Consider the following 26,402-nt stretch of genomic DNA (forward strand, 5'->3'; position numbering starts at 1 on the left):
ATAAATATTTTCTACCAGTTTAAATCTTTGCTATCACTTCTTAAGCTGCACATCACCGAAATAAATTACACTTTAATGTATATTAAAATAGAAAACTTTATTATACATCATAATAATGTTTCACAACAGTTTTTTCCAGTAATTTTGATCAAATAAATGCAGCCTTGATAATCAGAAGAAAATACTCCTGTAAAAAACATAAAAAATAATTCTGATCCCAAACCTCTGACCGGTTAAAAAATAAATAAATTATATATATTTAATTCGTTTTTATGTATGTAATATGTAGCAAAGTAAATGTTACTTTTAGATATAAAAAACCTAACTATTTATATATCACAATATATTATAATACTTCATAATGCAGAAAACAATAATGGTATAATAATCATAATAATATATAAATTTTTTAATTATTATTTACAGAAATCTAATATCAGCACTAAAATTGTGTAATAAAAATAATGCATTATTTTTCAGTGCTGTTATTACATTTTTGTGAATAAAATAAAATCTATAAAATATTGTAAACATTTTTATACAAAATAAACTGTGAAAATAGTATAAAATAAAAAAACGTTTTTGATTTTTTTTTTTGTTTTTGTTTATGGTGTGTCGCAGACATGTTCTTGACAGGATTCATGAGATTCTATTTGAGGTTTGTCCCACATCAGATGGCTGCAGATTCAATGTTTTCATAACAAATGTGTGCAAACATCAAAAGAGTTTATCATCGCTCTGGTTTCATCTCAACACTGTGAAGCGCTGCATTACCGTCTGGTTTTGCACATGAATTGGTCCATTTTCACTGGGTCAGTTTGAATATATAGTCACTGCAGAGTAAAGAACCGAATATCTGACGTTTGAGCTATAGCAGACGACTGTAAGTGTCCTTAATATTCAGCTTTTATATGGAAAAGCTAGCAAGAACTTCATGCATATCAAAGATCAGTTTAATTAGCATTGCTATGTAATGTGGGAGTTTGATTTGTTAATGCATTCATTGAATGTTGATGTGTATTGTAGCAAGATGTTTATGATTTAGTTTTCTGTTGTTCTGATGAAAGTAAACCCAGTTGTACATCACAAGCTCAGGTGTTTGTCTCATGTTTCTCCGTGTCAGACCTGTGCTTGTCTTGTGATGTTGTAAAGGCACCTGACAGTCCGTCACATGATGGTTTACTGCATGAGGCTTTTTTAAAGGAGCAGATTTCACATTTTGTCACTTTGTGACTCTTCAGTTTCAAAGACAGAGGAACAGAATCTGATGCTCAGGTAAAGTTTTCCTTTGCAAGGAGATCAGTGTTTAAAATGAATGATTTGAAATAATGTGGCATGACTATTGTGTAGCATAATCCTGTATTGACTTATCAAATGGTTCTGTTAATAATTTCTAATATTTCTTATTTACAGTCTTAAATGTTATTAGTCTTTATTAATAATAATTTGTTATACCAATACAGTCAATCAAATGTTTCCGTGACATTGTAATAGGTTTTATTAAAAATAAAAACAAATCTATATTATGGTTTAAATTTTGCATTTTATTTATTTTAAATATATTTTAATGATTAATCGTTATAACGTTTATTAGACTTAATTTCAAATATCGAAATTACATTGTAACAAGTTTAAAAAAAACATCTAAATATTTAATATGCATTTGAATTTAGATTGTTCTTAAAGTTCTATTTAAATTGTTAGTTTTAATTTTTTAATTAATTGTCTTATTTATTAGTCTTACTCACATGAATATTACAAGCATGGCTAATCAAATATAATAAATTTTTTTATGAAAAATATAAATTTATGCCTTTTATTTTTCATTTCCATTTGATGAAAATGTAAACATATTTTTTATTATTATTAATATTTTTGTATAGTTTCTTTTTTATTCACATGAATATTACAAACATGGCTAAGCAAATATTGCAATCAAATTCTAAATAATTGTACGGTTTTGAATTTATTTAGATTTGATCTCATTTACTATGGTTTCATTCTGTTTTCTTCTTCTTATTATTATGTTTTATTCATGCACATGAATACTGAAGCCCGTGATGCTCATAAATCCCATGCACGTCGTCCTCAGGATGTGGCGTCTCTGTTTCCTGTCCGCTCTGCTGTCCATCACCTGCGGCCGGTCACATGACATGATCCGCTTCATCAACACGGCCAAGACCACGTGGACCGTGAGAGTTTTACTGTGTTTGACTGTCTCTGTTCATCTCCAGCAGCACCTGTTCACCGCTCTCTCTTCCTCTTTCTCGCTCCTCTCTCTTTCGTTTCTTCACAGGCAGGTGTGAACTTCCAGAACGTGAAGTATGAACATCTGAAGTCTCTCTGTGGGACGATACTGAAAGGCCCACGACTGCCTGATACGTGAGTGACAAGAATCACATGTGATATACAGTATATTATATCATAAACTGTATGCACCTTCATGCAACTCGGTAGATTCCTATAGACTGGTTATAAACCAGATGAATTAGAAATGGATTACTAAATGCATTTGATTTGCATGCTAAGATTCTCGTGCATATAGTTCAATCAGTTGAAGGTCACTGGTTCGATTCCCAAGGAATGCATGAACACAATGCATCTGCCAGATGCATAAATGTACATTTGCATTTGCTTTATTGTATTGCAACAACAAGTGGATTTTACATGATTAGTTAATTCTCAATCATTTTATCGGAAACTATAAACAGAAATAAGTAAATGTATCTCATCGTCAGTGTTTCTATTCTAAAATACAGTATGTTATTAATTAAACAATTAAAAAAAAAAAATTCAAGAAAAAAATAAATATATTAATGTATTTCAACTTATGCTGATTTTCACTACATAGACAATAAATAAAAAACATTTACATTTTACATTTAGTAATTTTTTACAAACAAACTGATTTATGCGGATTTTCACTACAAACAAACAATATATTTTTTTATATAACTATTAATATATTATGGCAATATTGTGCAAATAATAAATAAATGCACTATATATATATACATATATAAAATTATTAATATATTATGATAATATTTTACAAATACATTTTTTGCACATTTATTGCATTTTTTTGTGGGAAGTGTTTTTGAACGTACGTGTCATGTAACAAATATCGCGCATGGTGAGTCATTGACAAACATACAGAAAACATAATATAAATTAAATAAATAAATTAAAAGTACAAAATAAATAAAAAAATATTTATTTAAATACTTGTAAAATTTATAAATACATTTTAATGAATTAAAAAAAATCTATAAATCGTGTGTTTTGTCCATCTTTAGGGTGAAACATGTCGCTAACATGAACCTTCCAGCCAGCTTCGACCCGAGGACGGAGTGGCCTTACTGTAAAACCCTCAGTCAGATCCGGGATCAGGGCTCGTGCGGCTCCTGCTGGGTATAAACCACCTGCTACAGTCACAGCGTGTGTGTGTGTGTGTGTGTGTGTGTGTGTGTGAGAGCTTGTGTTTGTGTCCCGCAGGCGTTCGGTGCAGTCGAGGCCATCTCTGATCGTATCTGCATCCACAGCAAAGGGAAAGTGTCTGTGGAGATCTCAGCTGAAGACCTGCTGTCCTGCTGCGAGGAGTGTGGCTTCGGGTGCGACTGACCACCAAAAACACACAGAACTGCAAATATATCAAACCTCAGAGAGATTTCAGTATCAACTCAATCACTCCATCGGAGCTGCTCCAACCGTTATCCCAGTGAACTACAACAACAAACATTCTCGTACTGAGAAAAAAAACATATATCACTTAAACTTATCTCAGATATTTGCCAAGACAGCATTTTTAATTTTAATTTAATTTAATGTGATGTGCTAAAATAATTAGAACAACCAAAAGAAGGATAAAAATAATAAGAAGGAAAACCCCTACTTTATATCAAAATACAGAAAAATAAAACAATGTGGTATAAAAAAAAGAAAAAATATAATCCATTTAATACAAAATAATCAAAAAAAATTTAAAATGTTAAAATGAAATAAAAATATTTATTTGAATATTTTCGCCTTACAAATTAAAAAAAAAATATTAAAATAAAAGTGTCGAATTGGTGTTTTCTGAGATCTTGTTGTAAAAGGTTTTAGGTTGCAGACTAAATAAGTAAATAAATAAGATTTTAAAAATAACATTTTTAAGAGTTCTGGGTCCTTTTTAAAGGTTGCTGGGATGTTTGTTTCTCTCGAGGCAGATGTTCTGGAGGTTTTCCGTCAGCAGCCTGGGATTACTGGACCAAATCTGGTCTGGTGACCGGAGGACTTTATGGATCTAACGTGGGTGAGTCTGGATCAGAAAAATCTGGATCTTTTCAGCCTTTCGACAAGAATAAATGAAAGAAAGCTCATCAGATACGATAACAGATCATAAGTTAAGTGTAGAGGTTTTAAAAAAGATTGTTTGTCAAACGTGATAGCATGAAGGCATGAACATTATGCTAAATATCTCCCTTTGAGTTAAAAAAAAGTATATCATACAAGTTTGAAATTAAATGAGTGAACCATTTTATAAATGTAAACAACTAAGACAAATAAAAAAAACTAAACTTTCAACAACAACAACAAAAAGTGCATAAAATAGTAGACCTATTTCTGTCTTCTGAGATCTTTTTGGACATTTCTACATTGCAGGCAAATAAAATAAAATAAGGTAAAATAAAAAATGGAATAAATAGTCTATTAGAATAAAATAGTTGTATAATTGTGGAGGTATTCCTGAATGTTTTTAGGTTGCAGAATTAAATTAAATTAAATTAAATTAAATTAAATTAAATTAAATTAAATTAAATTAAATTAAATTAAATTAAATTAAATTAAATTAAATTAAATTAAATTAAATTAAATAAAGTTAAATTAAATTTAACAAACAAACTAATTTAACAAACAAATATTCTATTAGAATAAAATAGTTGTATAATTGTGGAGGTATTCCTGAATGTTTTTAGGTTGCAGAATTAAATTAAATTAAATTAAATTAAATTAAATTAAATTAAATTAAATTAAATTAAATTAAATTAAATTAAATTAAATTAAATTAAATTAAATTAAGTTAAGTTAAATTAAATTAAATTTAACAAACAAACTAATTTAACAAACAAATATTCTATTAGAATAAAATAGTTGTATAATTGTGGAGGTATTCCTGAATGTTTTTAGGTTGCAGAATTAAATTAAATTAATTTAATTTAACAAATATTATATTAGAATTAAATAGTTGTAGAATTGTAAAGGTAAATATATGTTTTAAGGTTGCAGAAGAAAAGAAAAGAAAAGAAATATTATATTAGAATAAAATAGTTGTAGAATTGTAAAGGCATTCATGGATGTTTTAAGGTTGCAGAAATAAAATTAAATAAAATTAAATAAATAAATATTATATTAAAATAAAATTGGTGTTGGTTTTCCTGAATGTTTTTAGGTTAAAATAAAATAATTATAGATTTTTTTTTAGAAAGAATAAAAAAATTATATATAAATGTTTATAAAACAGTTCTACAAATAGTTTTTGAACATTTCTAGGATGCAGACCTTGAATTAAATAACATGCGAAATAAAATACAGGTAAATGCATTAAAAACAAATTGCCTGAAACAGCGGTAGTTGTAACGCTTCTCTCTGACCGTGTCTAGGATGCAGCCCGTACACTATCTCTCCCTGCGAGCATCACGTGAACGGGACACGGCCGCCGTGCTCCGGAGAACAGGACACACCTCAGTGTAACTCCGCCTGTATTCCTCAGTACAGCGTCCCGTACAAACAAGACAAACACTTCGGTGAGTCTCATCTTCTTCTTCTTCATCTTTAAGTTCTCTACTGGCCCTCAGACCCAGGCTCAGCTCTCTCTCGTGTCTCTTCCGCCTCCTGCAGGATATAAAGCGTATAACGTTCCCTCGGACCAGCAGCAGATCATGACTGAGCTTCACATCGGGGGGCCGGTGGAGGCGGCCTTCACCGTCTACGAGGACTTCCTGCTCTACAAGAGCGGTCAGAACACACACGCTCACATCTCTAACAGTCATGTGCACAGGGCCACACACCAACATCTGCTTTGGTCTCTCAGGTGTTTACCAGCACGTGACGGGCTCTGAACTGGGCGGACATGCTGTGAAGGTCCTGGGATGGGGAGAAGAGAACGGGACGCCCTACTGGCTGGTGGCTAACTCCTGGAACTCCGACTGGGGCGACAACGGTGAGAAATTATCATTAGATAATCGTTATGATCGTTATGAGAGTTTATCATGCATTCTTAATGAACTGCAGTGATTTATTATTCTTATTTTTATATCATTTATTGTTATCATTTAAATTGTATTTAATGAATTACAATAATTATTTTTGCATTAATTCATTCTAAAATATAGATTACATTTTAAAAATTATTATAATTAGTATAAACATTTTTTTATTAATAATAATAATAATAATTATATATATATATATATATATATATATATATATATATATATATATAAATAATTCAAAAATTTCTATGTTTTGAAATCTTTTTTCTAGTTTGCAGACCGAGAAAAAATTGAATTATGTAAAATAAATAGAAATACAATTTTTTTTACAAAAAATAATATATAAATATAATATAATAATACGATACAAAATACATAAAAATGTAATAAAATATACAATAAAATACAGAAATAACAATAAAAAATAATTCTGAGTTCTTGGATGTTTTTAAATGTTTCTGCATAAAATAAAATAAAATAAAATAGTTATGAGTTTCTTTTACATTTCTAAGTTTATAATAAAATAACATACAATATAAAATAAATTAATTTGAAATATATTCAAATAAATAAAATATTACATTTAAATAAAGATAGTTTTAAAATGTATGAGTTCTGAACAAAATTATAATAATATATTGTAAAATATATATATATATATATATATATATATATATATATATATATATATATATATATATATATATATATATATATATATATATATATATATATATATATATATATATATATACAGTACAGACCAAAAGTTTGGAAACATTACTATTCTTTATATTTTTGAAAGAAGTTTCTTCTGCTCATCAAGCCTGCATTTATTTGATCAAAAATACAGAATTTTTTTTTTATATTGTGAAATATTATTACAACTTAAAATAATAGTTTTCTATTTGAATATACTTAAAAAAAAATAATTTATTCCTGTGATGCAAAGCTGAATTTTCAGCATCATTCCTCCAGCTTCAGTGTCACATGTAACATCAGTCGATCACATGATCATTTAGAAATCATTCTAATATTCTGATTTATTATGAGTGTTGGAAACAGTTCTGCTGTCTCATATATTTGATCAATAAAAGGTTAAGAACTGCATTTATTCAAAATAAAAAAATTAATTCTAATAATATATTTTCTAATAATATATTTTCTTTACTATCACTTTTTATCAATTTAACACATCCTTGCTGAATAAAAGTATTGATTTTATTTTAAAAAAAAAAAGAAAGAAAAAAAATTACTGACCCCAAATTACTGACCAGTAGTGTATATTATTACAAAATATTTATATTTTAAAAACATAGCTTCTTCTTATTTTTATTTTTTTACTTTTTATTCATCAAAGTATCCTAAAAAAGTATCACATGTTCTGAAAAAATATTAATCAGCAGAACTGTTTCCAACTTTGATAATGAATCATCATATTAGAATGATTTCTAAAGGATCGTGTGATAATGATTCTAAAAATTCAGCTTTGCATCACAGAAATAAATGATAATTTAAAGTATAATACATTTAAAAACTATTATTTTAAGTTGTAATAATATTTCACAATATTACTGTTTTTTCTGTATTTTTGATCAAATAAATGCAGGCTTGATGAGCAGAAGAAACTTCTTTCAAAAACATTAAAAATAGTAATGTTTCCAAAATTGTGGTCTGTACTGTATATATATATATATATATATATATATACAAACAATCAATACAAAACAATGATATAAAAATAAAAATGTTCAGACCTATAATAAAATAACATACAACATTAAATAAATTAGAATTATATTAAAATAAGTAAAACATATTACATTTAAATAAAGATTAGTTGTAAAATGTATGAGTTCTTAACAAAATTATAATAATATTATTATTAATATTGTGAAAAATATTTGTCTTTCCACACAATTCAAATTTCAATAATCCATTAATAATGATAATACAATGAATGCATTATTATAATTGATTAATACAAATACTATAGCAGTTTATAATTGAAATGTATTATTAATGTTGTGGAAAATATGTTTGTTTTTCCATATAACACAGAACTAAAACTAAACTAAAATACAACAAAAAAAAAAACATGACAAGGCAGCATTCCTCATTCCATTTAGTTCATCTTGATGCACTAAAAAAAACTCAAACTAAAACAGAAATAAAAAATCAGGAATAAAAAATGAACACATTTTACATAGACATTCAAAAACAGAAAAAGTTTTATTTTTTTATCAAAAAATACAAATGATTGTAAATGATTCAAACTTGAAGTGAGAAGCGAATGAAGCCTGCAGCATGTGAGTGATGTTCTCTGTGTCTGCAGGTTATTTTAAGATCGTGAGAGGCCGGGATGAATGTGGGATTGAGAGTGAGATGGTGGCTGGCGTTCCTCAGCTCTGAACAGATGCACATCAACACTGAATCATTTCAACAGAAATAAAACTCTGTCTGCGTCTCATTACTGTGGTTGATACGTTCTCAAATAATAGTCAACAAATCATTAAAAGCAAAACTCTCATAGTGGTAATGTGAAAAATAAAGATATGTCATTTACATTTTATTATGTCATTTTATTGGGTGATTTTTACATTTTTTTACCCATGGTGCTGGGTATCTTTTCTGTCATTTTTACTGTCAACAAATGATGAACGAATTATGAAATCAACATTTGTATTAAATTGTAATTGTGTTCCTATCAAATTATTACTGTGTTAATAGTAGCGATGGTGAAATGAAGCTTTAACATTTTTTGGATTGTTTCATATAATAAATCAATTACAATTATTTAAAAAATGTCATTGTACATACTTACACGAATAAATAATAAATGAGTCATTTCTGGAAAAAAATATGCATGCTCAGGCATATATGATCAAAATAAGCCATAATTATATATATATAAAGACAGAAAGAAAGTGAGTTATTAATTTATTTGCCTACTGGAGATTCGAACTGTTTCGAACGATTCCGTCCGATTTGGTGAACCGGTTCACTAAAAAGAACCGATTCAAAAGAATCACTGCGCTCAACCCAAAAGATAGCGTCGAGCTATTACTTTTTAAACATTAAACATAAGTCATTTAATCAAGCCAATGCCGTTTCTAACCACAGATTCCCATTGGCTGCTCCTGTAACTTTTATTGAATGTTTTTGAAGATTTTATGATTGTAAAAAATCAGAATCAGAATGAGCTTTATTGCCAGGTATGTTAACACATACGGGGATTTAGTTTTCGTGCTCCGCAGTACAACAGAAGGACAGCAACAGAACACAAAACACATAATAAAAGAATAAAAAATGCAAAAATATTGTATATGAAGAGTTCTTGTCCTGGATAAAACAAATGTTAGAGTGCATTTCTGTCATTTAAAAGGAAAACCCTTCTGACCCATTACTTTTTGTCAAAAAAAAACAACACAACATATGGGTTAATGTATAATGTATAGTACCGTCAAGAGTCCAAACAGCTGATAAAAACATCAGAATAATCCACAGCACTCCAGTCCATCAGTTAACTTCTGGAGAAGACAAAACCTGAAACAAATCCAACATTGAGACGCTTTTAATGTCTAAAATATGAGTCCATAATCCATTATAACCCTTCCTCCAGTGAAAAAGTGCATCTGCTGTTGCAATACAGTACAAAATAATATAATATTTGAAAATATACATATGAAATTCCACAAAGGATTTTATGGATGCCTGCTATGTATAAAAAGTTACTGTACAACAATAAAAACGCACAAAATAAATACGTCATGGATCTGTCTGGAGTTAAAGCGGGGGAGGGGCGTTTTCGCTTTTCCTGTCAATCATACGGGAAAAGGGGCGTGGTTAGGAAGGACTTCGACCTATGAGGAAATCTACATTTAAATTTAGATATGAATGCATAAATAATTCTATTTGCAAACCCAAACACGCACATCCAGCGTTTCGGCCGATTGTTTGTCGATATAACAGATCAAAGTCCAGAAAACAGACAGAAATTCACCCAGAAAACACCGAATACGCTTTGAATCTCGATGTAGATGGACTTTAATACTTTACTAGCGTTAGTCTGGTAGCTTGGACTGCATCCACATAAACCACTTGATTACGAATATTATTGTCATAATCGACGCCTGATGCTGTTGAGAAGTGAAGGAAGCTGCAGGATCTTCAGGGATGTAACATCATTGTTTGTTTAGGTGGGTGTTTGCTTCTCTGCACATGTGCATGCGATGCATTACCTTCTGAATCCCATAATCAGATCATCTGAATGGCAGGACCACGACGTTTCAAATGCATGCAACAGGAACGTCTTTAGTGCATTTGATTTATTGGCATGACTGTTTATATATAATATGAGCATACATCATTTGTCCTGCCTGTGTGTAAATAAAGGTATGCATGATGTGATCTTTTGTAAAACCTTGCATATAATGCATGCATATAATGTTGTCACATGTGCATGAATTTCTAGTGTTGTGCGCGAGACAGATCCACTGTGACGCACGTGACGTCATGCTGCATGCACGCGCGTGAAAGTTACGTGCTTAACGTGTGTTTCACATTTTAGACGTGGGTTTTAATCTGATTATGTAATTTGTTTGTTCAGTTTGGTGTGACCAAAGCTGATTGATTGGAGATATCAGGTAGTAATCATATGCTTGGGCTCAATCTAATCACTGCTTGTCACTGGCTTTTGTTGATCTTGGACAATAATGAGTGTTTTAACAATAAAGATATATAATCCAGTGGCTTCACCCCCAAAAAACAAGCTCAGTTTTGTCAGGTCAGGTCTGAATCGGCGGTTTCTCGTCCCTGATGCTTATGTTTTTGGGGGCTATTGCAGCAACCCTTTAGGTGACCCATTGACCCGAGGCTAAAGATAAGGGTGAGCGTATTTAGGGGCCAATCTTAACCTCCCTTCTTTGTGAAGACGGGAACACTCAGGCAACATTGCACGACTGATACCGGAGTTGGAGCATTTCAGACATCCACAATGGAGAAGACAGAGAAGAGGCCTGGATACTTCGCCAGGTGAGAAATAATTTACACAGGAAGTACTTGAAAGGAAGTGAGAGCCGAGTGGGCAGACATTAAGGGATTGAAGTTAGTGATAGTGCTGCTGTGGTCGATCTGAAAGAGGAATTAATGATGTAGTTTCAAGATTAGGATATTTAAACTAACACAGGTTTTGCTGGTGTGAAAAATTTAACGAAATACCCAATTTTTCCCACATTAGAAACAAAATCATGCTGTGGTAGTTCAGAACTATGACATAAAAACTGAATTATGCTATACTCTGTTATAATTATAACCCTAACCTAAAAATCCAAATTATGAGAGTATTAGCCATAATTATGACCTAAAAATTGAAGTTGTGAGAAATTTGGAATTATGAGATACTTAGTCATAATTATGACCTTAGCCAAAGTTACAAAACTCAAAATTTGGATATAAAAAGTGATAATTATGACATACAGTGTTGAAATTATGAGGGAAAAAAGTCTTAATTTTGAGATACTAAGTAACAATTATGACATCAACATTATGAGATACTGTGTCATAATTGTGACAAAAATTCTAAACTATTATTAAAAAAAGTCATTATGATGTACAAAGTTAAAATTATGAGAATAAAGCCATAAATATTACTTGAACTGTCGAATTTACAAGAAATAAGTCAAAATTTTGAGATACCAAATCATAATTGTGACATGTTTAAATTATGTATAAAACTGCAAATTTGGATATAGAAAATTCATAATTATAACATACAAAGTTGAAATTATGAGGACAAAAGTCTGCATTTTGAGATACTAAGTAACAATTATGACATCAACATTATGAGATACTGTGTCATAATTGTGACAAAGTCAAAATTATTATATAAAAAGTCATTGACATAAAAAGTAGAAATTATGAGATTAAAGCCATAAATATTACATGCAATGTCAAAATTACAAGAAAAAAGTCAGAATTATGAGAAACCAAGTCATAATTGTGACATATGTCAATGTTATGATGTATAAAACTAATTTTAAAAAGTAAAATTATGAGATATTAATCATAATTATGACGTTAACCAAAGTTATGATGTACAAAACTCAATATTTGATATAAAAAGTCATAATTATGACATACAGTATTGAAAATATGAGGGGAAAAAGTCTTAATTTTGAGATACTAAGTAACAATTATGGCATCAACATTATGAGATACTGTGTCATAATTGTGACAAAAATTCAAAATTATTATATAAAAAGTATTTATGACGTACAAAGTAAATATTTTGAAGATAAAGGCATAAATATTGCACACAATGACAAAATTACAAATAAAAAGTAAGAATAATGAGATACCATGTCATAATTATAATGTTAGCCGAAGTTAAGATGTACAAAACTCTAAATTTGGATATAAAAATTCATAATTATGACATACAGTGTTGAAATTATGAGGGGAAAAAGTCATAATTTTGAGATACTAAGTAACGATTCTGACATCAATATTATGAGATACTGTGTCATAATTGTGTCAAAATTATTATATAAAAAGTCATTATGACGTACAAAGTTGAAATTATGAGATTAAAGCCATACATATTTTATATATTATATGTATTTATTATTATCGCAGGCTGAAGAAGAAGCGGCAGCTGAAGCAGAGCCAATCAGAGAAAGCAGATGCCGAGCAGAACCAATCAGATTTGGAATCCAAGACTCCAGTCATCTGTGAGCCCGCTCCCATTGGTCGATCTCAGCAGAGGAATGCAGAAAGAGCAAGAGGCTCAGGTGAACATATTGAATGTACATAAATTAGGGGTTTTAATGAAATCTGTTTTTTTATTTTCTTATTTACTGTCTATCTTAACTCTTAAAATTTCAAGAATATTTATGAGGAGGGCTATGTAATTAATCAAAATAAATCCCAAATCGCCACATGGCTTAATTATAGAGATGCCAAAGGCTGAATTTTAATTAAATTGCATTTTGGGAACACAACATATAAAAACCATCTTCCCACGCTTGTAATTAAAAGCTCTTATCAACACAACAGAAGCTACGGTTACGAAAACCCATCAAAATAAAAGTTAGGTAGTTGTAATTGTTACAATTAAAGAAATTATTATTATTATTTTTATTTTTTTTGTCAATGCATTATTTCAACTTCAACTTATTTCAGTTAGCCAAGGCAGCTTTTTAAATTTTTATTACATTTTTACAGTTTAACCCACTGTAACAGTTTTTGGTTTTAAGTAACATTTTGACTGATTCAGTGATTCAGTGAGTCATTTGAGTCGTTTGAATCATTTTAATTAATTCGTTCAGTAGAACCGCTTCATTAGAGTCATTACTTTTCAAATCGGACCACACCAGTGTTATTTTATTACTGTTGAGATAATATTATTAAAATAATATTTCTGTTTTTCTGATTTCATTTACATTTCTGTTAAAGTTTTATGAATTTTATGTTTACATAGTATTACTTATTTAGTACATTAAATGAAATGAAAATGACTGAAAATTATTTTAAATATAATTTTATAATATATATATATATATATATATATATATATATATATATATATATATATATATATATATATATATATATATATATAATTTATTTATTATTATTATTTTTTTATTTTTTTTTCTGTTTTTTAAATTTTTTATTTCCGTCTCTATTCATTACTTCATCATGATCATCGTTTATATGAATATTTATTCAGTATCTTTCTCAGCAAGAAGTAATTGTACTGTGATTCAGCAAGGATTATCAGCATCCTCTAAATATCTTGACTGTTGAATCTTTTCTTTTCAGATGACTACAGCCAGACCAAGAAAGAGAAAAGTAAACCTCCAAGGACTGTGGAGTTCACCGTGAGTGGGTCTGACTGTACAAACACTGCTCGTCTCATTAATAAACTGCTTATATCTGATGTGTTTGACTGGTCAGGTCGGAGCGAAGGACACTCTGAACAGCATCGCTCTGAAGTTCAACATCACCCCGAATGAAGTGGTGCATCTGAACCGTCTCTTCTCTCACAGCGTCGTACCTGGACAGGTGCGTTCCTCTCCTGCTGGCTGATCTGTGATTGAGTAAAGCCTAGAACTGACCGTCTCGTTTCTCTCGATCCTGCACAGAAACTGTTCGTCCCTGATGTGGACCAATCAGAGCGCGGTTCTCAGGTGGACGGCTCCTCTGAGCGTCTCTCAGCGTCAGAGTCGACAGAGAAGGAGATGAAGGTAAACTCTTTTATGAGTCAAACATCCCATGATGCAATGCGCTACACTATAATAAAACTATTGTTTAAACAGAATTACACACTTAGTGTAATTTATTGCTAGACCAGGGTTATTATAGTTAACTAAAAAAAACTTTAAATGAAATATGTATAAAAATGTATTTTATATTTATTAAGAACTTCTTAACTTTAACTTTTTTTCAACTTGATGTACTAAAGTATTATTTAGAATTTTTATTTAAATTTTAGTTTTATTAATTTTATTATGTGCTTTTAAAAATATATATATATTTTTTATTTTAGTCATTGTAGTTTTTAAACTTTTATTTATTTATTTTTAAGTTAATTTAAAAAGTTTACTTTACATTATTAAAATCTAATGTTTAGATTTGATCTTGTTTTATTTACGCTTTATTTCCTTTAACGATGTATAAAACTAAAACTGAAATTAAAAAAATGTTTTTTTACAAATGTATACAAATGTAAACTTTTTTTTTAATAAAATGAAAAAATAACTAAAATATATATATTTTAAATTTTTTATATACTTTAAACATTTTTAGACTAAAATATGTATAAAAACCTATTTTATATTTATTAAGAGCTTCTTATTTAACTAACTTTTTAATTTCATTGAATTCAATTTGATGTACTAAAATGTATCAGTTTAGGCTTTTTAATTTTTTTGTTTTTATTTAAATTTTAGTTTTATTAATTTAGTTTAATTAAATGCTTCTCATTGTGCTTTTTAAAAAATATTTTTTTAAATTTTATTTTCGTCATTGTAGTTTACTTTAATTTAAAAAGTAAATATAAAAAATTTTGAAACTAATATTTAGATTTGATCTCATTTTATTTCCGCTTTATTTCCTTTAACGACGTATAAAACTAAAACTGAAATAAAAAATAAAAACAAATTTTTACAAATCTATAAAAAAATTTTTTTTTAAATAAAAATAAAAATAAATAAATATATAATATTATCTTAATGATATTAAAATAACACAGCGCTATACAATCAATGATTAAACAACTTTTTTCTTAGTTAAGTCCCCCTGAGATTTAAATATCCTAATAATGTTTAAGAAATTGTTCAATAAATTCGATTTTGTTTCAATTTTGCTTGATTGTTTTCAGGTTTCCTCCGACCCCAGAATTTCATAAAAGCTCATGAATTATTAATATTAATATGATATTAAGCTTGTTTTTTACTGGCGGTGCTTAAATCTCCAGTATACTTCATTCTGAGGAGTTTTTGCTGATTTCTTCTGCTGTATTGTTGACTAATGCAGTCATAATGAGCGTTATGAGTAATGAATGTGTATCAGGCAGCACTAATGGATCTCTGATATCTCCGTCTGACAGGATCTGTCTGAAGACGAGAGTCCGACCACCGTCAGATTCATCAAGATGAGCTGCAAGTACTTCACTGACGGCACGGTGAGCCTTACATCCACTAAGACACATTTCAGAAACGTTCTGATCAGAAACAGAATAACTGCAACATTGACACACAGTTTCATGTTATTTAACGACATGTGACTGTAAACCCAAGAGAGTTCCCAGACGTGTAATACTGAAGATTTAATGCACTTTAACGATTCATGTTTCAGTCATGAAGATGACATGAAAAGAAAAACCTCCTGGTGGAAAATAAAGACTTTTAAGATGAAAATTACATGACGTTTGCATTATAATCAGCAGCTGTAACCTCTTTCTTTACATAAATATAATAACCTCTTTATAACCTCTTTCTTTAAATACATTTTATAATTTTTTTAAGCTAAGCTCAACTATAGGGAGCCCTTTTATATTAATATAAGGCTATAATTTAGCGACAGAGCCCAAACTTAAATTTAATTGCTATTTATTTTTAAATATTATAATCAACGGTCACTCAACTTAAAAAAATTAAATAAAATAAAAATGCATGCAAAGATGTAAATTGCACGTTGTGCAGTTTGGAAATTGCTTGTTTCATAACAGATTTCTTTAAACATACATTAAAGAATTAAGACATCACTTACATGTGATGTGTTAAATTATTAAGAAGTGAAAAGAATTCCGAAAAATAAAGTATCGCAGTTTCCAAAAAATAACAATTTCAACATTAATAATTCCAATAATAAATGTGACTCTTTACACTAGAGTAATGATGATGGAAATTCAGCTTTGCATCACAGAAATAAATTATATTTTAAAAGATATTAAAATAGAACCTATTATTTTATATAGTAATAACATTATGAAAGATTACTGTATATTTTTCAGTATTTTTGAACAAATAAACACAGCCTTGATGACTATAAGAGACTTCAAGAAGGTAGTGTATATAGTCTAATATTTATCGGCGCAAATGCATGCACTGTTACACACCTAATCAACACTGATAGGACACAGTGTTACAAAACCTTCTGACCAATGGATTTCTGGTCATCCCAGATACATTTTTACTCAATAAAGTGATTTCCATGATGCATTAAATGAGGCTTGTGTTTTACTTCTGGTCCTGCAGGGAGTTGTGGGAGGAGTGTTGATTATAACACCCAATAACATCATGTTTGACCCGCACAAATCTGACCCGCTGGTGATGGAGAACGGCTGTGAGGAGTACGGTCTCATCTGTCCCATGGAGGAGGTGCTGTCCGTGGCCCTGTATGACGACGTGTCCCGAATGAAGCTCAAGGACTCGCTGCCGTCGTAAGCAGGACTTTATATGCATTGCTAAGAATTCATTTGATGATTTTCTCACTATTGAATTTTTATTTTTGCACCATCAGATTCTAGATTTTCAAATGCTGTAGTTGTATCTCGGACAAATATTGTTCTGTCCTAACAAACCACACATCAGTCGACCAAATTTGGCCCTTATATTGGATGATGTTTTGAATAGCTTTGCACCACTGTTTGAAGCAACTGCATGCCATATTTTTATTATTAAAATTAACAAGCTGAAAACACTCTTCCAGAGAAACTTTAATTGCTTTTCTATAGCATTGAACCTTTAAATGTCAACTATACATTGGTTTGGTTTCACGGTAATCATAATGACCTAATTAAATACCAATAGGACTTTTTTGTAATCTATTAGGCGCCTGATCCTTAGTTTTTTTTATCTTTAGGGGTTTAGCTGTTCTAATTTCTCATGATGTAGTTTGTTTCTGTGGTAATATTTGCAGTTTAGTATTTTAAATTAATTTAGTATTTAATATTTTAACACTGTGAATGACCAACAGCAATCCAGTTGTTTTTTGTTTTTTAAATGAAATGTATTTATTTTAATTAATTTGTAACACATTTTTTTTTTGTATTTATTTATTCATTTAAATGTAATTTACTTGTCATTTATTTTATTTTAACTTGTCTATTTTTTTCTATTTATTAATTAATTTTATTGTAATTTGATTTATTTTATTTTATTTGTTTTTATTTTATTAATTTTAATTTATTTTCCTTATTTATTAAATCATTTTTTATCATTATTTTATTTATATTAATTGAATAATTTAAATGTTTTTGTAAAGTTTATGTTTTAGAATCATTATGATAGTTGCATGTTTCAACCCCAAGCTTTTTTCCCACAGAATGAGGGATGTAGATCACCTGAAATACTCCACCTCTTTCACTTTTCTCACTCGTTCCATTTCCGTTCAGCTTTGACACCAAACACCACTTTTATCCCTTAAGTTTTGTCATATTTATTTGTCACGTTCACTTGTCTTGAGTTTGTTCATTTGGGATGTTTTGTTTGTTTTTCTCTTTAATTTCACCATCTCCACTCTCATGGTGATGATGGCCGCTGTTATCCGTTGTAGTGATGAACCCCAGGATCTCTGTCTATTATACAGGCCGGGCGAGTGGGAGGAGCTTCCCTCCGAACGAGATCTGAACCCCTTTAGTCGTTACGAGGCTCTCGGAGCGCCCAACCAACTAATTGTGTTAGACGATACCGAAACGGCTATATCTGAGACATCAGAGTGCCAGATCACTGACAAATCGCCGTCGGACGAAGGTTTCACCGAACTGGAGCTCCTGCAGAGCGACTGTAGCACCACCTGCTCCAGCCAGGAGGGGGCGCCACTACAGGAGCAAAGAAAGACGCCAACAGACCAATCAGTGAGGTTGTATCGTGCTGAGGAAGACGAAGATGAAGGCCTTTACAACCATTCCACAGATGACAACGCAGAGCTACCCGAAAAGCTGGACGAACCAGCACTGGTGCATGATGGGAAGGAAGCGGTCATAGAAGTGGACGAGGTGACCAAAACAAGGGGTGAAACATTAGTAGACGGAGTCTCGGCAATCGAGGCGACCGCAAGAGACCAAAAAGAGAAGATGACCCCAGAGGACTCTGGGAAATGTAGTTGTCCTGGACCCAATGTTGAAGATAATAAGACACCAAACTCGGACGTACAGCTTTCTGAAGCGGAGCTACACAGACGAGCCAGTGAGGCCGAGATGAAGTCATGGCTGCTAAAAAGAATGCAGAGACCAATCGAAGGTGAGTCTGTATGATTGACAGGAAAGACCAGCCAATCACAACCAAGGATTGTTTTTGAGGTGCGCATATACTTTTTTTTTTAATTTTATTAATCTTTTAAGCTGTTTCTGAAACTAATGTACTGCTTCGCTGTCTACCGTCTACATAGGCAGAATCCTAACTGAGATAAGAAACGTATTTATTATTATAGTATTTATTAATAATTTACGTTTTTATTAATTAATTTTACTAATAACCTTCCTTTAATTCTTTGGTGTGTGTTTTTGTCTTTTTTCTCTAAATAGTTTTAATTTCAGTTTAAGGTTTATTTCAGTTAGTATATATTAAGCAAATTTCAACTTAGTCATTTTTTGTACATGTTTAATAAAACTTTACACCGTCTTTTTTACGTTTTTTTTTTTTTTTAATTAAAATCTGAAAAAAAATTGTTTGTTTATATATTTATTTCAGTTATTTCAATTTTGAGTTTTCTACATTTTAGAACTAATTTAGTTTCTAATTATCCGGCATGTTTTTTTAGTAGGGCTGCCCCCAAATAGTCGACTAATTGTTAGTCGACCAAAAAAAGCCTGGTCAACCAATATTTTATTAGTCGAAGAAAAAAAAATCCTCAGGTGAAGTCACACAGTCCGTGACTAACAGTTCATTAACGGCTGGTCTTTGGTAATACAGTATATCCGGCAGGACATCAAAACACTCGCCTCAAATAAGGCTTATCATCTAAAATATGTAAATCTAATGTTATCTTAGAGAAATGTCCGCTGTTCAAGTGTGTGTGGAAGCGCTCACTGACAGATGGAGGTGCTTAGTTGCTCTTAAAATACTACTCCGTTTTGGTTATACAGATAAAAGTAATACATCTTCCAAATCTGTAAAGATTCTACGTTTATTTGTGTGCACTCACAATACTGTGCTTTTGTAAAATAAAGAAAGCAAACAAGATGCACTTTCTGCCATCTCGGTCTCTAAACTTGAGCGCGATCACATTGTATATCTCTGCCTAACAGACATTAAAATATACATCTATAGAAACTGAATTATTTACTTTTTTAAACAAAGCCATTCAAATGGATGGAAAACACATTCTCAGATTATGTTCACTACTGCGGAGTCAGTGTCACCGACTTCATCCCTTAATCCGAAAACCAAGAAAGCACTTGTTTAAAATTTTAATAATATGATAATGCAATCTCCTTACTGTTTGTCACTGACACATTCATAATCATTACTTCTGCCTACTTTATGTGTGTACTTGAGCTCTCAGTAGACTATGTAGGCAGTTAAAGGCTTATAAGGAATTAAATGGTTTATTAATAAACGTGCAATTAGTCGAACAATGCTTCAAATGAACTACTAGTCGACCAGAAAAATCTTTAGTTGAGAACAGCCCTATAGGGCATTATATATATATATATATAAATATTGTGTGTGTGTAATAAATGTATTTTTGTTAATTTAAATATTTCATAATTTGTATAATAATTTAATAAATCCAAAGTGAATAGCTTCAATTTATACAATGCATATTATATTTTAGTTTTATTACTTTTTTTAATGTTTATATATATATATATATATATAAAATGGCACACTGCCATTCAAAAGTTATAAATAAGTCGATTCAAACAAATCAGTAAGATTTGTAATGTGTTTTAAAGAAGTCTCTTCTGCTCATCAAGTTTGCATTTATTTGATCAAAAATACAGAAAAAAAACGTAATCTTGCAAAATGTTATTACAAAATAAAATGGTTTGTATTTTAATATCCTTTAAATATATACAATTTTCTGCGATGCAAAGCTGAATTTCCATCATCATTACTGCAGTATAAAGTGTCACATGATCCTTCATAAATCATCCTAATATGATGATTTATTATTTGAATTATCAATGTTGTGCTGCCATAATGTTTTTTGGGAAACTGTGATACTTTTTTCAGGACTCTTTGATGAATAATAATTTGCTAACAATATAAATATTTGCTATCACTTCTTAACAATTTAACACATCCTTGCTGAATATTTTTTTATTTTTAGAAACAATACAAATTTACTGACCCCAAATATTTGAACTGTAGTGTGTATTGTTTAAAAAGAATTATATTTTAAATAAATGCTCTTTTTTTTACTTTTCATTCATCAAAGACTCCTGAAAGGTTCCAAAAAATATGAAGCAGCACAACACTGATTTCTGAAGATCATGTGACACTGAAGACTGGAGTAATGATGCTGAAAATACAGCTGCGCATCACAGGAATAAATTAGAAAATGTTTATTAAAAATTCTAATAATATTTCTCAAAATATTTTTTTTTCCTGCATTATTGATCAAATAAATGAAGCCTAATGATACAGGTAAGCAACGAAGTTTTCCAGACTATCAGCACGATTGCAAATGTGCCTTTGATTTTATAAAACAGTAGTTAAATAAACGAGTAGTTAATATTTACTGACTTACAGTTTTTTTCCAGTGATTCCTTATGGAATTATTCAGCATTTTTTAATGAATTGAATAAGTCAGTGATTCAGTGATCCATTGATTTATTGAATGAATCAGCCGTTTGATCGAATCTGTTGAATCAATGACTCACTCATTAAGACAGTGACTAGTTCTTTGGTTTCATATTTAAAATGATCATTGCATTTTCCCAACATTTGTATGTTAAAAAAGTAAAACATAAGTCTTATAACATTTTTGAAATTTTATAACAAAGTTTGAAATTTTACTGTGTAAATGCATTTATGGAACCTCTTATTTTCATAATAAGAGGAAAGGCATTTAAAAAGTACTTTTGATGAAGCTTCTATGTGAGTTTGAATGGTAACAACCATACAGTGTCTTATCTTAACTGACTGCATTTATTAAATTTGTGCGAGTCAGTAGGGGTTGATGCATTAAAAGTAACATGCTGTTTTATGGATGCTCACTGTAAGATTATTACCCAAATCTTTATCGTTATTAGTTACACTACTAGTTACTGCAAAAATTATTACTAATACTTAATACTGAAACTATTTACTGCTCAACCCTGTTGTTAACCATGTTAAAATTGATATAAAAAAAATAAGAAACATTTGTAATGCTCACAGGTGCCTTTAATTTTTAGTTGCTAAACATACAGTAAAAAGAGCTTTTTGCAGTGTGTTGTGGGATTGCCTTCTCCATGATGGATACATGGATGCATTGCATGCGTTAAAACAAGGTGTCAGAGAAAGAATAATCGATAATGTTGCGGTAGTATGGAGCAGCTTGTGTGTATTAAACGCACCTATAATGTTTTAAAATGCTGTCTATGTAGGTTTTAAAGCAGAGCTCTAGTGTTCGAGCTCGTATGTTTGATGGATGAGGGTTTATCAGGCCTCTCAAGCAGAAGCTGAACACTTGCATAATTTCCCATATAGCCCTGTAGCAGATTCGACATGATGCTTCTGTCCCTTGTGCACTTAATGCCTAGTGTCTCCTAAATAGTGCAGAACAGTTTTCGGAAATGTATAGCAATTTGTACTTTAGATCATCTCGACTAATGAGGCCAGGAGACGCTGAGTTGAGATCTGATCTGATTTACAGACATGCTGCTGTCCAATGAAGAAAAGAGCAAAGCTCCGCCAATGTTCCTCTGCTTTAAGGTGGTTAAACCAATGAGGAAGTCTTTCGCCACTGGTTGGACGTCTAGCCCCGCCCACTCGTACATTGGCAGAGGACGGCAACCAGAATATTGGTTTGCTGTGCCTCAAGAGAGGTACGGATGGGCTCCTCAATATGTGAATGGGTTTAATATGAGAGATTACACTCCTGAACAAACCGTTCTGCCATTTCTTCAAAGAGTGGACCACATGTACTCGTTCTTCATCCAATGGTCTTCAGACATTAATGGGAAGGACGCTCAGGAGCAGGGCTTTGTAGTCGTGGAGAAAGACGAGCTCAGCATGATCGACAACTTCTTCTTTAGTGACCCGGTTCCTCGCAGCTGGGAGGTGAGGAACATGTGACTCTGGAACACTTGGGAGAAACCGCTAACAGAATATGATCGATATGAGTGCTCGGTTTGTTCTTTGCCATCAGATCATCACGATTAATGATGCCAAGAGACGCCAGAGCTTCAGCTTCGAGGACGAGGAACTTCTAGATCTTCTTCCTGTTCTGATGGACGACAGTGCTCTTCTGGAGGACACGCACATTGAGAAGGTCTCCATTGTTTGCTACTTCAAACGGACAGTATTTGGTGATTCATAAAATGCAATGGCTAACTGTTTTTGAGAATTAAAAAAAGCATATCAAGGAAAATTAAATTAATGCCTGGGACTCCTAACGATATATTGAGGTCTTGCGAAGCGATCAATGTGTGAAAGAAACTGGACATTATTTACAGCTTTATTATATTTAATCCAGAGACGCAGGCCAATGAAGAACTCTATTCTTTTCCTGAAGAACTGGTTTGTTGCAATGAACTGGTTCAGTTCACTAGTTTGTGCATGATGTAATATATACACAGTTATATTATTAAAGTACCCAATAATGATGTGAATCGTAGATGTTTTATGGCTTATTCGTCTTCGGTCCAAGTCTAACTGTTTTTCTTGATTGAGTGACTGTTGGAGGAACTGGAGAGATAAATAAGTTCATTTATCATTGAATCAGATACGCAGCTATTTTGACTCATTTATAGTCGGAGTGACTGTCAGCCATCTGGAAAAGTGAGTTTCGATTGAGTAACTTGTAGATTTGTGCTACTCGAGTCGCAAACTGTTGCAGGCGATTCAGTCCTGTTTGATTAACTGGCTCAACTAGTTCACTAAAAATAATTGATTCAAAAGAATGATTCATTCATGAACCGGACTTCACTCCAGACCTTTTGCCTCCGGACCTTTCATTTTTTTTAAATAATGTTTAGGTTCTTGCACAGACTAATCGTTTCGCTTCATAAGACCTCAATATATCGTCAGGAGCCACGGGGATCCAATTTGTGTTCCTTGATATTTTTTTTAATTAATTCACAAAAACCATTAGCCATTGACAGTCTCCTCTGCAGTTGTCCACTCGATTGCCGGCCCGTGTTCAGGGCTATCCGTGGCGTCTGGTCTACAGTACATTGGTACACGGAACCAGCCTGAAAACCCTGTACAGGAACATGATGACGCTGGACTGCCCTGTGCTGATGGTCATCAAAGATATGGACAACCAGGTACATCACTACTGTGACCGCTGTTGGTGTCACAATTGATGAAACTGGTGTTGCCATGTGGAAAAAAAAACTCTTCATTTTCTCCTGCAGATTTTTGGAGCATTTTCCACTCACCCTTTCCGAGTGAGTGCATACTGTTATGGTACAGGAGAGACCTTCCTCTACAGCTTCTGCCCAGAGATCAAGGTGTGTTTCTGATGATGATTTTGTTTTGTTTTGTTTTTAATGACCCGCCCCAACCCAACATGCGCATCACTACTAGCGACCATTTAGAAAATGTTAGCAACTGCGTAGTACCCAGCAACCCACCAGAGCTTGAATCTTGAGTCAATCATAAGGTTCCTAGCAGAAGATAATCAACACACTGTTCCTAATTTAAGAATATTGCTTTGTTGCGCCACAATTGTGAGTTGCTCCAAAGTGACCTATTGTTTTGATTTAGGAATGTCATGGCGTCTTACATTCACATCGCTTAATCGTGCACAGTGTAAAAGGCCCTTAAATTGTTTCAAACTTTAAATCTCTTTTCAATTTAAGTATTCCAAAAATTGACCGTTTTGGCTTGTTTATAGTTAATTGAATTCACGTTTATTTGCATAGCGCTTTTCACGATACACATTGTTGCAAAGCAGCTTCACGGAAAATCTGTGTTTAGTTAATGACACTCAATGTCTTCAGGTTTACCGCTGGACGGGTGAAAACTCATACTTTGTGAAAGGAAACACAGATTCCCTTCAGATTGGTGGAGGAGGGTGAGTTCAGAAACATGCTAACGTGCCCTACATATAGGTTTCACTGCGTTTAATGCTCAACTGTCCGTTTTCCAGGGGTCGTCTGGGCCTGTGGCTGGACGCTGGCCTTTACCATGGCTTCTCATCCAAATGCTCCACCTTCAACAACCGGCCACTGTCTTCCAAACATGACTTCACCATCCAAAACCTGGAGGTGTGGGCCTTTAAATGATCGCTGGACGCTAACGTACCCATGCGCACCAAGAGACACGCCGAATCCAATCCTGCTTGACCACATGGTTTTACTTGGTTTCTCCTAGTCTGAACCTAGTTTCCTAGTCCAACTAGATCACACAGAGAGAGAGAGAGAAGTTCGTGGCAGCGATGCCGCCCAGAGCTATCCCAGCATGCAATATTCTCTAGAGATGTTCTCCTTCTGAAATATAACCAATATATAAAAACATGTGTCTGTGAACGGTGAGGTCTGTGTATGATACTTTGGAAGTGTTCAAAGCCGAAAACATATACAGTGGCCAAATCTGTTGCTTCAAAGCCATTTACACGAATCAAATTCTTGGTTTACATCGTGGCGGTTTGATGCTTTTAGTTGGTGTATTTGCACAAGTAAATACAAATATGTCCACGAACTGGTTTTGTTGACCAAAGCTTTTTATTTGCCTTGTTCTCCAATGTTTTATATTACATTTTGTGTGTGTGTGTGTGTTTTTATTGGACGTGACTTGTTTTATTGGTTGTTTTACTGTTTTGTGAAAATTTTAGGGACGTTTTCTAGTTAATTCGAAAGGGAAGCACTTTGAATTATGCCAGTATTACTCGTGTACACTCTGGTGATCGCAAGCCTGATTTCGTTAACTGAGTTGCATCAGTTTCTAGCACATCAGGTTCACCACTTCACTGTGGGTTTGTGTATACAATCATTGACCGATGTCACTTCCTGTTATGCGGTAGCACTACTGTATAAGGAAAGCGTGAAAAGACGTATGGTGCATTCTTGCTGTTGGAGGCTTGATGGGTTGCACAGCTCTTTAAAAGCATCCACTTATTCACTACTAGACCCCTTCAGTGGGGATTAACTAACCGTGTCCATTCCAAATCCACATTACATGGTCCATTAGGGGGGGGGGGGTTTAAAAGGGATTTAAAGTTTCTCTGATTTCAAACACTGTCCAGTTGTGTATGGTAACCAGTGAATGTCATATTTATTGTGTATTTCTGTGTTTTAAAGTGAACCAAATAAATGCAATAAATGAAGATGTAAATGACTCATGTTTCATTGATTGAATATCATTTAATGCAAATATTATAATACTTTTTAACAGTAAGCAGATTTTTGTCAACATTAGTTATTTTGTTACAGCATTTATTAACCTTTGTTAGAAATACAATTGTACTATTTTATTTAAATGGTAGGTCCAGTTTATTATTGTGCAATATATGTGGATATTTTATTCCAAACATAAAAAC

General features: G+C 31.8%; 2 protein-coding genes across 2 annotated transcripts; both read left to right on the plus strand.

The window, feature by feature from the left end:
- Positions 1–1,056: 1,056 nt before the first annotated feature.
- On the plus strand, positions 1,057–8,829 carry ctsbb (cathepsin Bb). Its single transcript, XM_059498120.1, has 10 exons — positions 1,057–1,275; positions 2,093–2,192; positions 2,297–2,382; positions 3,300–3,414; positions 3,499–3,614; positions 4,212–4,297; positions 5,646–5,789; positions 5,884–6,000; positions 6,077–6,205; positions 8,593–8,829. Exons 1-10 carry the CDS (start codon positions 1,268–1,270, stop codon positions 8,667–8,669), a joined length of 978 nt encoding a protein of 325 aa, XP_059354103.1. The 5' UTR covers positions 1,057–1,267; the 3' UTR covers positions 8,670–8,829.
- Positions 8,830–11,037: 2,208 nt separating this feature from the next.
- On the plus strand, positions 11,038–26,057 carry LOC132092059 (nuclear receptor coactivator 7-like). The gene is made up of 15 exons (XM_059498121.1): positions 11,038–11,291; positions 12,894–13,048; positions 14,082–14,140; positions 14,217–14,324; positions 14,405–14,506; positions 15,871–15,945; positions 17,021–17,205; positions 18,354–19,006; positions 22,572–22,743; positions 22,828–22,978; positions 23,067–23,189; positions 24,034–24,186; positions 24,277–24,372; positions 24,865–24,938; positions 25,014–26,057. Exons 1-15 carry the CDS (start codon positions 11,254–11,256, stop codon positions 25,147–25,149), a joined length of 2,280 nt encoding a protein of 759 aa, XP_059354104.1. The 5' UTR covers positions 11,038–11,253; the 3' UTR covers positions 25,150–26,057.
- The last annotated feature ends 345 nt before the right edge of the window (positions 26,058–26,402 follow it).

Source organism: Carassius carassius, chromosome 18 (genome assembly GCF_963082965.1).
Source record: "Carassius carassius chromosome 18, fCarCar2.1, whole genome shotgun sequence".
NCBI classification, from domain to species: domain Eukaryota; kingdom Metazoa; phylum Chordata; class Actinopteri; order Cypriniformes; family Cyprinidae; genus Carassius; species Carassius carassius.

Excerpts from the sequence above, each read along its gene's own strand:
- ctsbb (XM_059498120.1), top strand. Across the intron at positions 3,615-4,211 it reads TGCGAGGAGTGTGGCTTCGG|ATGTTCTGGAGGTTTTCCGT; the intron begins GTGCGACTGACC and ends CTCTCGAGGCAG. Across the intron at positions 6,206-8,592 it reads CTCCGACTGGGGCGACAACG|GTTATTTTAAGATCGTGAGA; the intron begins GTGAGAAATTAT and ends CTGTGTCTGCAG.
- LOC132092059 (XM_059498121.1), top strand. The coding sequence starts at position 11,254 with ATGGAGAAGACAGAGAAGAGGCCTGGATACTTCGCCAG. Across the intron at positions 14,141-14,216 it reads CAAGGACTGTGGAGTTCACC|GTCGGAGCGAAGGACACTCT; the intron begins GTGAGTGGGTCT and ends TTGACTGGTCAG. Across the intron at positions 22,744-22,827 it reads TTTGCTGTGCCTCAAGAGAG|AGTGGACCACATGTACTCGT; the intron begins GTACGGATGGGC and ends ATTTCTTCAAAG.